Source organism: Aptenodytes forsteri, unplaced genomic scaffold (genome assembly GCF_000699145.1).
Source record: "Aptenodytes forsteri isolate BGI_AS27 unplaced genomic scaffold, ASM69914v1 Scaffold280, whole genome shotgun sequence".
Lineage (NCBI taxonomy): Eukaryota > Metazoa > Chordata > Aves > Sphenisciformes > Spheniscidae > Aptenodytes > Aptenodytes forsteri.
The window spans coordinates 367,255-379,469 of record NW_008796042.1 but is presented as its reverse complement, the minus strand read 5'-3'; the positions used below and the strand labels follow the sequence as shown (position 1 = coordinate 379,469).

General features: G+C 53.3%; 1 protein-coding gene across 1 annotated transcript in view; it reads left to right on the top strand.

The window, feature by feature from the left end:
* Positions 1-12,215, top strand: part of ITPKB (inositol-trisphosphate 3-kinase B) — a 28,495-nt gene that overhangs the window by 10,349 nt on the left and 5,931 nt on the right. The window contains exons 2-4 of the mRNA XM_009285584.1: positions 2,966-3,169; positions 3,804-4,017; positions 7,103-7,307. Of these exons, the coding sequence (XP_009283859.1) occupies positions 2,966-3,169; positions 3,804-4,017; positions 7,103-7,307 (623 nt within the window). The remainder of the gene's footprint in view (positions 1-2,965; positions 3,170-3,803; positions 4,018-7,102; positions 7,308-12,215) is intronic.

Genomic DNA, 12,215 nt, shown 5'->3' with positions numbered 1-12,215 from the left:
TGTCTGTGAAGGACCCTGCCGCTGGTTCACAGCCACGTAACATCTCTCTTGAAGCTGTAGGGAAGGTACCAAGGGTGAACTTTTAGAGCATCTCCTTACCTCGGGAGAATTTATCTTCAGACAAAGTGGGTGGCAGGATCGCTAGGGGCATTGGCCAGTGTTGTTCCTCCATGGTCCAGCCTCCATCTCTCCTCTGCAGTGGGTCGGCAGCCCCAGAGAGTGGACAGATGAAGTCATGCAGCTGCTGGTTTAGTAGGGGAGCTGCCCCTTGCAAAACTCACTGCCTTTTGAACATTCCCACGACAGAGCAACTGGACATTTTGTATAGATACGTACACCCCCCAAAAAAATTGGTCCCAGCAGGCTGCTCTGCAAAACAAGCTGTGCACGCTGGGCAGTAACATGCGATGGGCTGAGGGCACGGGAGAGCTTCCTTTTGATGAAGCAAACTTTCCCTCATAACACTGGGAGGGGGCTCAGGCGTAAACCAAAAATCTGACGGCTCCTGAAGGAATTGCAGAGGGCATGGTCCCTCCTCTCTCCTGCAAGTGCCCACGTGGTTGCCCCTGCGAAGCCGGGGGGGAATGGGCCGCGTGAAGCAGAATTGCTGGTGACCCCCAGGGCGGCGACAACTTGTCTCGCAGCCTATTTCCAGCAAGTCAGGAGTGACTTGAGATGGACGAAGCAGCCTCAAGCCTCTCCATAAAACATGTCCTTAAACATGTCCTTAAAACTTGGGCTGGAAATGCCGGGCCAAAGGTGTGTGTCAAACTGGGTGGTGTCTGGATGAAAACGTTTCCCGCCGGTGTAAAGTGATGGGGACATGCTACCTGTTCCTTGTGCAGGTGTGCTCAGTGACCAGCTTTGTCTTGTTCAGCTCGGCAGATAGGTTTTTGTGGTGTTTTTTCTCCCCGGGGGACTTGGGGGCCACTACCCTGCGCTGGGAGCAGTGCCGGAGCAGAGTGCATCGCTCCTGGGAAAGTCCCAGCGGGGGGAAAGCCGGGATGGCTTGCCCTGCTTCGGGGGCCACTTGCCTTCATTCTGCCTGCGCTTTGAAGTACCTCAAGGTTTTAGCTATAAAGCTCTAACCACTGAAAAAAAAAAATCTTGGCTTGGGAAGGCGCGTTGCCTTGGCGTGTTTCCTGGGACTGAGTGACTTAAGCTGTGCGGTGAGGGGGGGACTCCTTCTCCTTGTTTTAGAGGAGGTGGGTCACGCTCATCTGGAGTCCAAACTCCCTCGGAGACTTCTTCTTCCCCTTTTTTTTCATTACATCAACCAGGACTGGATGTTACTATTTTAAAAGCAAAAGGAGGGGACATCCCCCCGCCCTTCCCTCCCGCTTTCTGCCAAAAGGAGAACAAAGAACAGCTAAAGCACACAAGTTCTGGCACTCCTTTTGGAAATAAAAACATTCATCCTCATGTCAGGTAGGGAACTGCCTGACCCCCCCTGCCAAAGCAAGCAAGCCGGGCGGCAGAGCAGCGGCGCAGAGGAGCCTGGGCGAAGGGGATGCCCGGTGTCACCCCGCGCTTGGGCAGTTGCTTGCCAAACTCCTGCACTGCTGTACTGGTGCCAGGGCGCGCCGGGACGCTCCCGGCCATGGGCAGTCATCCAGGAAAGGGCCACCCTGCTCCTCCCGGGCTTGGAGGTGGGAAAGGACCTTTCTTCTTCCCCTCTCTCACTCCTGGTCCCCACCATGTGGGCAGCCCCTGCATCTCCGTGCGATGCGTCCCTGCTCCCTGGCGGGGCTGGTGCACGGCACGGGGTAACCCGATGTAATTTCCACACTTTAGACACTAACACCTTTGTCTGGCTTCTTCCTCGCCATTTAAACATGTCAGCAGTTCCCAGCATGGATTCCTGTGCCGTGAGTTCACCCCCGACAAGCATCCAAACTGCAAGTCGGGGCTGCTGGCTCTTCCCCGCCTGTCTGCGAAGCATTACTGGAACAAGGGCCAGTTCTCCAAGCACGAGGAAGAGATTACTTGGGCTTTCTGGAAGGCTCCCTCCTGTGCCTTCAGAGCAGAGCAAATGAGGATAATTTATCTGTGGGCTTCCAGCTGAACCCAGTAGCTCAGAGCAGCCAGGACTATGCCGTCTGTCTGTCCCAGCTCCTGCAAGAAGGCATTTTTCCATTGTCGCCATTGTATATTGTTCGCCTGATTTGTTTGTGCCGTCGCCTTCTGGGGCCGAGATAAGAGGTCATCCCCCTGCCTTTTACTGGCGGCATGTTCCCCAGAACAATCCAGGGAAAAACTCTCGCAGGAAAGAGCCTTCGAAGGAGGCTTTCGTATGTCCGATGCAGCCCTCATTACAGTCATGTAAATAGTTCCGTGCAATCTATCTGGTGAGAAACACAACATGTCAGAAGGGAATTGTTCTCTAAAATGTAGTTACGGATGGGCCAAAGCAGGCGGATCAGCTGCACGCAGGTTGCCAGCTTAATGGACAAAGCAGCTGCCTTTCAGTAGGGAACAAAAGCCAGGCGGTGAGCCTATGCACGCTTGTGCGAGTGTCTCTTGTTCCCCGCGGGAGCTGGAGTTGAGTTTTGTGGCCAGGTAGAAATCCTGGACTCCCTTCCCCACTCCATCGGCCGTGATCTAGTGCAGTACCCAAGGATGGGTTAATGTCCCTGCTGCTTCTGCAGAGGGATGCAGGGAGCGGAGACAAGGTAATGCAGGATGGCTGGGCCCTCTGCAGCAGAAGCAGCCAACTGGAACAACACTGTAACGCCATCCACTTTAGTGAAGTTACTCGTGATTTTTGAATGTAGAGTCGAGGCCCAGCGGCTCCGGCTTGGCACAGGGCAATGGGAAAAGAGCAGATTCTCGGTTTGCTTCCATCCTGCGCTGGCTCCGGTGCCTCCTCCCCTGTCCAAAACAGCTGTGTGCTGCCTGAAGTGACTTTACGGACAGTAAAAGCTTGAAACATTGCAGTCACCTTCATAATTTTTTTTTCCCTTAGAGCAAATCATGGCGGAAGATCAAGAATATGGTGCACTGGTCCCCATTTGTGATGTCTTTCAAGAAGAAGTACCCTTGGATCCAGCTAGCAGGACGCAGGTACGGAGCAAATCATGGCGGAAGATCAAGAATATGGTGCACTGGTCCCCATTTGTGATGTCTTTCAAGAAGAAGTACCCTTGGATCCAGCTAGCAGGACACGCAGGTACGGAGCATGGAGAGGGGCAGAGTGGTGGAAAGGCTCTTCGTTAGCTCAGGTTAATGGGCTTTCTCGGCCAGAATTGCTTCTGACTGCTGCATGAATGTCACAGATTTCAGTTCCCACGTCTCTAGTCCAGGAGAGTGACTTACCTAAATGCTAGGGAGGGTGATGTGAAGGTGCAGTGCTCTGTGCTTTCAGTCTCCCAGGGCCAGCGGGTTATTACTGCCGCTTTTTTCTCAAGCAGCAGAAAGTTGAGTCCTTTGGGTGAGACGCAAGCCTTCTTGCTGATCCACAGCAAAGCAGGTGATGCTGCCCAGCACAAACATGCCCCACGCATGAGCCTAGAGACAAAGGTGTGAACCTACCACGAAGTACACAGAGGCTATGAAGCAAATGTGTTGGGTGCTGCAGGGCAGGTCTCTGCCCTGTTTAAGGTGTGACATTGCTGGTCATTAACCTCTGACACTACTTGTGAATCTGGCAGCCCGAGCTTGTAAGTCCCAGCCTGTTGGGACTCTTGGGTGCAGGTGTAAACAGAGATGCTTCCAAGGTGTTGGGCTGCCCTTCTTGTTTTGGGAAGGCACAGCGTCATCCCCCATTCCAAAGCAAGTGCCACATCATCCCTTGTCACCCTCAGGTAGTTTCAAGGCAGCGGCCAACGGCAGGATACTGAAGAAGCACTGTGAATCGGAGCAGCGCTGCCTCGACCGCCTGATGAATGATGTCCTGAAGCCCTATGTTCCTGCCTACCACGGCGATGTTGTGAAGGACGGGGAGCGATACAACCAAATGGAAGATCTGCTGGCTGAATTTGACTCCCCCTGCGTTATGGACTGCAAAATGGGGGTCAGGTGAGTGGCTTTGGGGATGTTGTTTGAGTTTTAAGATGGGATACTCAAAGCAAATGCATCTCCTGGGTAAAACCCTCTGAAACACACAAGTGAGAACACCAGGCTCACCTGTCTTCAGGAAAAGCTAAGCCAACAGCTTGAGGAGAGAGCCATGGGGAAGCCTGGGTACAGGAAGGACACACCAGGCTCTTTCCTTCTCTGCTTATTGACTGTCCCGTGTGCTGGGAAAGTAGTTTGGTGCAGTGGAGGGGACAGCACTCGGTTTGGGTTTGTGTACACCAGAATGGCACAGTAGCTTTTAGGAGGACGGCAACCTGCCTCTCTCTGCTGCAGGAGGACACAGCCAAGAGGCAGGGAGCAAAAGGTGTAGGAGATCCTGCCCAGGGTGCCAGAGAGGTGAAATAAAGACACTTGAACGGCACAGCTTCTGTGAGCAAGAAACTTTCCCTCTGCTCACCCTTTGCTCCCATGCACACTTGAGGGATAAAATGCGTGTGCTAAGTAGTTTTGTGCCTTTCATGCAAAGTTCTTGAAACGTTTCCTAACAGATGAGCAACATTACCCGTGTCCTCCTTGAGAACCATCTACAGATACGCCAAGATCCCAGGCTGCAGCCACTTGGCCAGCAGCAGTTTTTGAGCTAGCGACGCCACAGCTGACGAGGGTGTCCCAGAGCAAATGTGAGCAGGGCTGCTGACCCCAGGCGGCTGCCAGTTTTGGAGCAGCCTCAGGCCACCTCTCAGCCCTGGGTCTGCTGCAGACTGGTGGCAGGGCGGGTTGAGATCCCCCTCGCTGGCTAAGGCGCAGCCCAGACGTGGTGGAGACGCTTGCGCTGCTGGAAAAGCTGATGGTTTCTGCGGGAGGGAGGAATCTTTTTTTCCCCTCCTGAACTCCCGACGTGAAACTCGAACTGGTGTGTCGGGCTTTCGGCAGGGAAGAAGCGAGGAATACTTTCCACCGGAGGGGTGGAGAGAAGGGCAGGGGGCCCCGGTGCAGCCACGTGGCCTCAGCTGGCACACACGATGCTGCCACGGGAAGGAGACAGGACCCACTCTGGACCCAGAGATGACAGCCACCAGAAGAAGACCTGCTGGTCATGCTGCCCGGGTGCTCCTATGGTTGTCTCTGGGAGGAGGAAAGCCTCCCACGCACAAATCACAGGTCGGGTGATTTGTGCACCTGGATTTTTGGAGCTAAGACAGGCAGAGCAAGCAAGGGGGCAAAAGTGCCAGGCATCATCATCGTTAAATAAGATGGTGCTGTGGGAGGAGCTGGCGAGGGAGGGTGAATTGGGTTAATGCTGGGGAGCGGGGCATCCCCGTGGCCAGGCAGGAGAGGCTTTGGCAGATAAACTAAACCTCAGGGCTATTAAACCTGTCCTCTGAGCCAGCAGCTTGCTGCCAGGCAGATACAAGTTTGTTTTTTTCCTGCCAACCTGGCTTTGGGATGCGGCAGCCTCTTCCAGTCACCCCTAAACAAAACTTTGTCTTTCTTAAGCCCTGGTGATGGTTCAAGCCTGGAGTGATGTGGGGGAACCGAACTGCAGACATAGATGATCTGTCATTCTCATCAAAAGGAAATCTAGCTTTCTGAGCAGCGTGAGCAGCACTTCTGAGCATGCCACTGCTTTATTCTGCTATTTTATTCCGTCTGCCCAAAAATCATGGGTTTGGTGATCTCAGCTGAAGCCTTTCATCGCTTTTATCTGCAGTGTCTTTCAAAGCATCTGATGCCCTGGGGATGTCTGCTCAGTGATCATATGCCTGCCCTGAGAAAAGACACCAGTTTGCTTTGCTAAAGCCTGTGCGAAACACAGGAACACCATCCCACATAGTTTGCCTAGCATCCTCCCTGTGCGTTTTGCTTGGTTCTGGAGGTGAACCACATGCTCAGTGCTAGGATTTTGGCACAAGGGACATGGGGAGAGGGCATGGCCCCTCTGCAGAGCTGAGCATGGCTAGTGGGCAGTGTAGAGCAGTTTGGATCTGGGAGGAAGGAGGCGACAGATAGGGTCATTCCTGTGTCATTTTGCTGGGACATCTCACCCGGCTTGGAGTGTTTGGAGAGAGCCTGGGCACTTGCCAGGCTGAGCTGGGGCAGGTTTGGGAGCCGCAAGAAGAGTTACGTAGTGGTTTATTACTGCTGCAGGAAGTATTATTTTGTGGATTATGGTTTTCTGCATGCCAGAGTGCCAAAGTTCTCCACTGGTGTGCTCTGGCACAGAGTGGTGCTCCTCTAAAGGATGCATAAAACCAAGGTCTTTGCACACTCCTCTGCACCCTCCATCCTCCTTCCCCCATTCTCTCATCCCAGCTGCATCATGCTGGGGGTGATGGTAAGCACCTGGCCAAGGCTGCATCCCTTCCTCTGCGCTGTCCTGTACAGGAAGCTTTTGCTAGATAGACCACTTAAAACAGACCTATACTGGGCAAAATCATCAGCAGCGAAACAGCCCTATGTGAAAACACCCTGTTTAGCAGCCGGTGAGGCACAGCCCTCGTGGTGCACAGAGTGAGGGGATGGGAAAGCGCAGAAGAGGCACAGGAGCAGCTTTGGCAGCAGCCGCCCACATTGGCCAAACCTCGGAGGGAGCAGCAGCTAACGCTGAGGGCTGGGATGCAGCAACCTCCCTCTTGCCTTCAACTCAGCCAGGTCCTAGAGCACGTGGGTAGTTTCCTGGGCACATCTTGAAAGCCATGTTTAGTTTGTGAGAGCCACTAAGTCACTGCTCAGTTTTGCTGAGCATTGGGGTCAGGCCCCCCAGGACCAAGGGGTGGCAGCAGGGGGCTGCCAGTGGGGCAGCAGCAACGCCATGGGCACCTGTAAGAAATAAGCTCCCTTGCTATTGCCAGACTGGTTGTGGTTCCTTGATGAACTGAAAAGATATCAGGTGTTGATGATGGGGCACTAATTAAATCAGGATCAATTCACCTGCAATGAGGCTTGCTCCGTTATTTCCTATGCTGCTCTCCTCCATAGGGATTAGCTATCCTGGATAGGCCTGATTTCTGGGGCAAGGGCTGTCTGTGGGTATGTGGCACCTCATGTGGTGGTCCTGCTAATGTCCCCCCCTCACTCCTTGCAGGACGTACTTGGAGGAGGAGCTGATAAAGGCCCGGAAGAAGCCGAGCCTGAGGAAGGACATGTACCAGAAGATGATCGAGGTGGACCCTGATGCCCCCACCGAGGAGGAGAACGTGCTGCGGGCAGTAACCAAGCCCCGCTACATGCAGTGGAGGGAGACAATCAGCTCAACCGCCACGCTGGGCTTCAGGATTGAGGGGATAAAGGTGAGGCTACTCCAGGTGTGCAGAGCAGAGAGAACAGCTGCTGACAGCGTTCAGTAACCAAACTCACTCACAGAGGCACACACACAGCAGGCTGGTGGTGGGACTGTGTCACATCAGGACATCCCCGGTCCCTGCAGCCAAACCACCCTTGTCAGGCACCTGGCCTGGTGCAGCGCTGCTCTTCTGAGAGCGCAGCTGAGCTCAGGGCATCAATGCAAGAGGTCGGTTTTAGCCATAATCTCATTGAATCAGCCACTAATAAGTGGATTTCCCTGACTGCAACTTGAAGTCCTCCAACTTGAAGTCTCAAATTAGCTGTTTGCTTTTGATACTGCTGTGCTGCTAGGCTGAGCCATTAATCCAAATCCCAGCTTGAATGTGTGCCGATCTGTGGTTGGATCTGTGAGTTTAGCTGCAGTCGGTGAGGAGGCTGTATTTACATCCCTGCCCAGGAAAATTCAGCAACTGAGCCCTCTGAAATGGGGCGAACACAAGCAGCAGCACTTACTGCTGGCACCTGCATGTGTGTGTAACCTGCTGACTGTGCTTGCTCAGAGATAACGCTCATGTTTCTGGAGATACCTGCTGGGATGCTTTTGTGTCCCCATTAGATGAGCCAGCCCAGAAGTTTTTCTCCTGGCAAGCAGACTTTGTGGCGAGAGAGATGTCCAGGATGGTACTTGAACAGAGTTAGGTCTGTAACCACAGAGCAGTTGTATTAGTGATAGAAGACTTGTGTGAACATTAGCAATGGCATATGCCTTTTGATAGCCAGCCAAAATGGATTAAGGGTAGTATCACGCTTGAGCTAAGGGTTTCATCATGTGCCTGGGCATCGTGTTGGCTTGGCAGCCGAGGGGAGCTCAGTCAAGTTGTGCCTGCAGTAATTCAGACTTGGGGCACTGCTGGGGGCCAAGGCGGTAGCTCAGGGGCTCAGCTCACGCTTAGCGGAAACGATGGCTCGATTTCTACATGCGGTTGGAGGAGTTTCTTTCTCTTGATCACAGATTGTTTTTCTCCTCTTTGAGTCGGGAGAGATTCTCCCAGAATGTCCATCTGGGTCTCTGTGGCCTTAAACTCCTGCACCTCTCCTGACTGGAGATAGTGGAGTCAAAATGATAGAATTGAAACAAATTAAGCCGTTCCCTGAAAAAACCTTTACACCAGACTTTGTAGACTTTCCTGGCAGTGTTCCCCCTCACCTCGCTGGTCAAACAGCCAACAAATGCAGATGTTAGACCACAGGTTTAAAAGGTGATCAGCAGGAGTGGGCCACTCGGAGCCACTACTTCTGATTACCCACATACCAAATCACTGGTGGGAAGGGACTTGTCTGTCCCGCTGTGCGGGACAAAGTCCCTGAGCTGTGGGAAGTCCAGCAGAGCATATTTCACGCAGGGAGGAGGGCACCTTCTTCATTCAACTGTTTCATGGCCAGCAGAGGACAGCGCATTTATCTCTAACTCAGCTACTCTCAGAAATCCAAGGAGTAGCCCTTGGGCTGAACCCCTTCAAGAGTTTTCTGGCAAGCAACGCGAGGCATCCCTGCCCGTCCCATGCCCCTGCCCTGGATGCTGCCGGTCATGCTGCGCCACAAACAGCTTTCTGCGGTGCCTACATTGGGTCAGGGCACTTGCCGGCTCACACAGCTCTTCCCTGATCTCCCCAGCTCTCCCAAAGACCCTTTTCTGCCATGGGCGCCTGCAAGCACGCTGTGAGCTGCTCCAGCTCGGGACAACCCTTTGCCTAGTTCCCATTGCTGCTGTTTTGCATTCCCATTGCTGTTGTTTTGCTGGTGCTTATTATAAAACTGAGGCTATATAAAAAAAAAGGAGTGGGCCAGTTGGGACCAAAGCTCCCATGCACTGTTTCTTCTCCCTGCTTTCTTGCTATAATCAGAAATATCTGTCTATTTATAGTCCAACATGATATATCCTTGGCCTCCAGCAGTGCTTCTCAGCCTGTGATCTGGGGACGTTTAGGGGGCTTTACAGCAAAAGCACGTCATATGTGAACCACTTGAAATGAAAAATGTAAAAAAAACCCCAAATCATATTTCCACACAGGCCAAAAAACACTGTGGAGGGAAATAAAAGCCATAAAGGAGTGGTGAGAGTTACATCTCTATTTTAGCCAACCGTAAGTGAGCTGCTGCGCAACATGAGCAGTGGATTTTTTTTAAAAGAGGTGAGGCAGCCCTTTAATTGAAAAATGTTGAGAAGTGCTGGCCTCCAGGAGTAATCCTGCTGCTGCTAGGGGCTGACTAATTTGATCGAGTCTCTAATTAATGTAATTCTCCTTAAATCCCTCAGCTTGTGGATTATTTTCTCCCTAAGCTAAAGCATTAACAGTTCACGCTGGTTCCCAGCTGGCTTTTTTTTCAGCAGGGCTATAGAGCTTCAGGTCGTGCTGTGCTGTATCCCTGTATTTGCCGTATTTCTAGGGTCAAGTCTCCACATTAGGGAAAGCACCTTTGGTGCCCTGAGCTGCTACTGAGCTGTCAGAGGAAACTGCAGGAAAATATTATTTAACGACAAGTCTCCCCATGTTTTCTTTCCTGCTGCAGATGCTTCCCTGGGAAGAGTAGGGGTGAATCTGCCCTGCCCTTCACTCACAGTTGGAGGCTGATACAGGAGAGCACCTTGCCGTGCAAGGGAAGGGCAGGATTTGGCCCTGGGTGCATGGGCTGCAAGGGGGCACAGGGTAAGAAGGGGAGCAGCAGTAGCCTTCGGGACATTACGGGCAGGTGAGGTGAACAGGCAGCTCAGGGTTGGGAATAAGGATGGGGACCCTTTCCTGGCTGAGCTGTTGCTTTCCCAGGTGGCCTCGAGGATCTGGTGGTTCTTTAAAATGGAAATTTTCCTCTGCAAAAGGAGACAATGACACTCATCTAACTTTCTGGAGTAGCGTGAAACTCTTAGAAACAGTGGCTATTAATAAAATTACCCTGCTAAAAGTAATACAAGTGATCCCTGGTGACCCAGTTGAAGCTGACTGGAGCTCATTGCAAGAAATTTCGCTCCCGAGCGCCTGCTCTAGTCTGAGAGTCATGCACCGTTGCCTGCAGCAAGGCCATGGTGGGATGGTATTCCCTGGTGCTGGGACATTTGCGGGGTCCCAGAACCACCAGCCCTGAAAACCCTCACCTGACTTTCCCAAGACAGGCAGCTCACGAGCCCCATCTGAGGCCAAACACAGTGCCGGAGGGGAAACTGGCTGACCCAAAGCCTGCCCCAGTGACGCCAGTGCAAACTGGAATTGCTGGTGGGGCGGAGGCTGGGATAGCTCTTATCAGCCCCCCTCACATTTCTGCTGTGTGGAAGGCAGCCCCCTCGGGGCTCAGACACCTGTAAATGTTGTGGCAGTTGTCAGCCCCACGGCAGCAGCGTCTGGCTGGGCAAGGAAACTGTGGGAGGGGGTTAATCATGGGAGCAGCATTACGGGTAGGCTGTTTGGCTTTCCTGAAGCTTAGATTGCCTTATCTGAAAGGCCATCTGTGGTTTTCATTTATTTTTAGGAGCGCTTAGAAGTCCATCTCCTTTCTTGGATGCTTTGTGGAAAGTTGTGCTCTTTACATGTGAAATTAGTGCTGTGGCTCTTCTCCAAATTGATATCTATCATCCCCTGGGGAGAGGGTGGGTTGATTTCTGAACTGCCACATCAGGGCTCACGTGACAGATGTATAGCGGTGTAGCGCCCTTCCCCTATACGTCGTGCACATGCCACCAGAGCATCCTTGGCGAGGCCTCCTGCCTGCACTGCTGCAGCCTGCTGCCTCGTGAGACACAGCCGAAAGCAGAGAACCTGGCTCTGCTTGCTCCATCGGCAGGATGGCTGCTACAGCGAGGAGGTCTCCAGCGAGAAGGTTGTCCCCGGCCTTTGTGGGTGCAGGCTCTGCCAGCCATTAGCCTTGCTTTTATACCCTGTGGCAGCACTGATGCAGGGGTGAGAGGTGGTCAGGTTGGGTCCAGGGTGGTTTGAAGCTGGGTGCATTGGTTGCACCCCACGCAAACAGCTTTTCCTGGAGACTAAGACCTTTCACATGCTGCTTTTGTTATCGCCTTTATTAACACTTGCACAAAACGCAAGCTGGAAGTTGGAAGTGCGCTGTGTGATTCATCACAAACTGCACGTCAGGTGTGGGTCTGGTGCCGGGCTTGCCTTGCCCAGCTCTCCGCAGCCTGGGCGCTCGGCCTTTCCCCAGGCTGGACTGGCCACCATGCCCACGGCCAGCCCTCTGCCCAGGGGGATGCACATGGCTCCATCCCAGGGTACTTCCCTGGAAGGGTCTCAAAGTCATGCCAGGGCACATAAATCTCCAGGGCAGGTGATTTATTGTGCTCTCTTCCTTCCCCAGCCTCTGCTCTGCTTCTTCATCCTTACTTCATCTTCCCCAGCCCACAGGATGTCTTTTTGGCCTCTGTCCCTTCACTCTATTGTGTGCAAACGAGCTGTCCGGAGCGGTGGGATGGAGGTCTGCAAGCAGAGCTGTGAGCACAAGCACGTGTGGTTTAAAATAGCCCTTGTATCCAGGAAGCGAGCTCTGCCTGCCCGATCCGCGGCTGCTCCGGACAATGAAACATGCTGATCTAAAAATCAGAGCCCCAGCAGGACCGGGGAAATGGGGAGCAACCTACAAAGCTGCCCAGAGGTTCAGCCAGGAGCCTCTGGGTCAGGGCTGCATGTCGTCCCTGCAGCAGACCAAGCCGTGCCATCCCTGCGGCGGGCCAAGCACGGATGTGGCTCTGGGGAAGAGGCAGCCCAGAGGTTCAGCCAGGAGCCTCTGGGTTAGGGCTGCATGTCGTCCCTGCAGCGGACCAAGCCGTGCCATCCCTGCAGCGGGCCAAGCACGGATGTGCCTCTGGGGAAGAGGCGGAGGAGAGCAAGGCTGCTGTCACTGCATCTCAG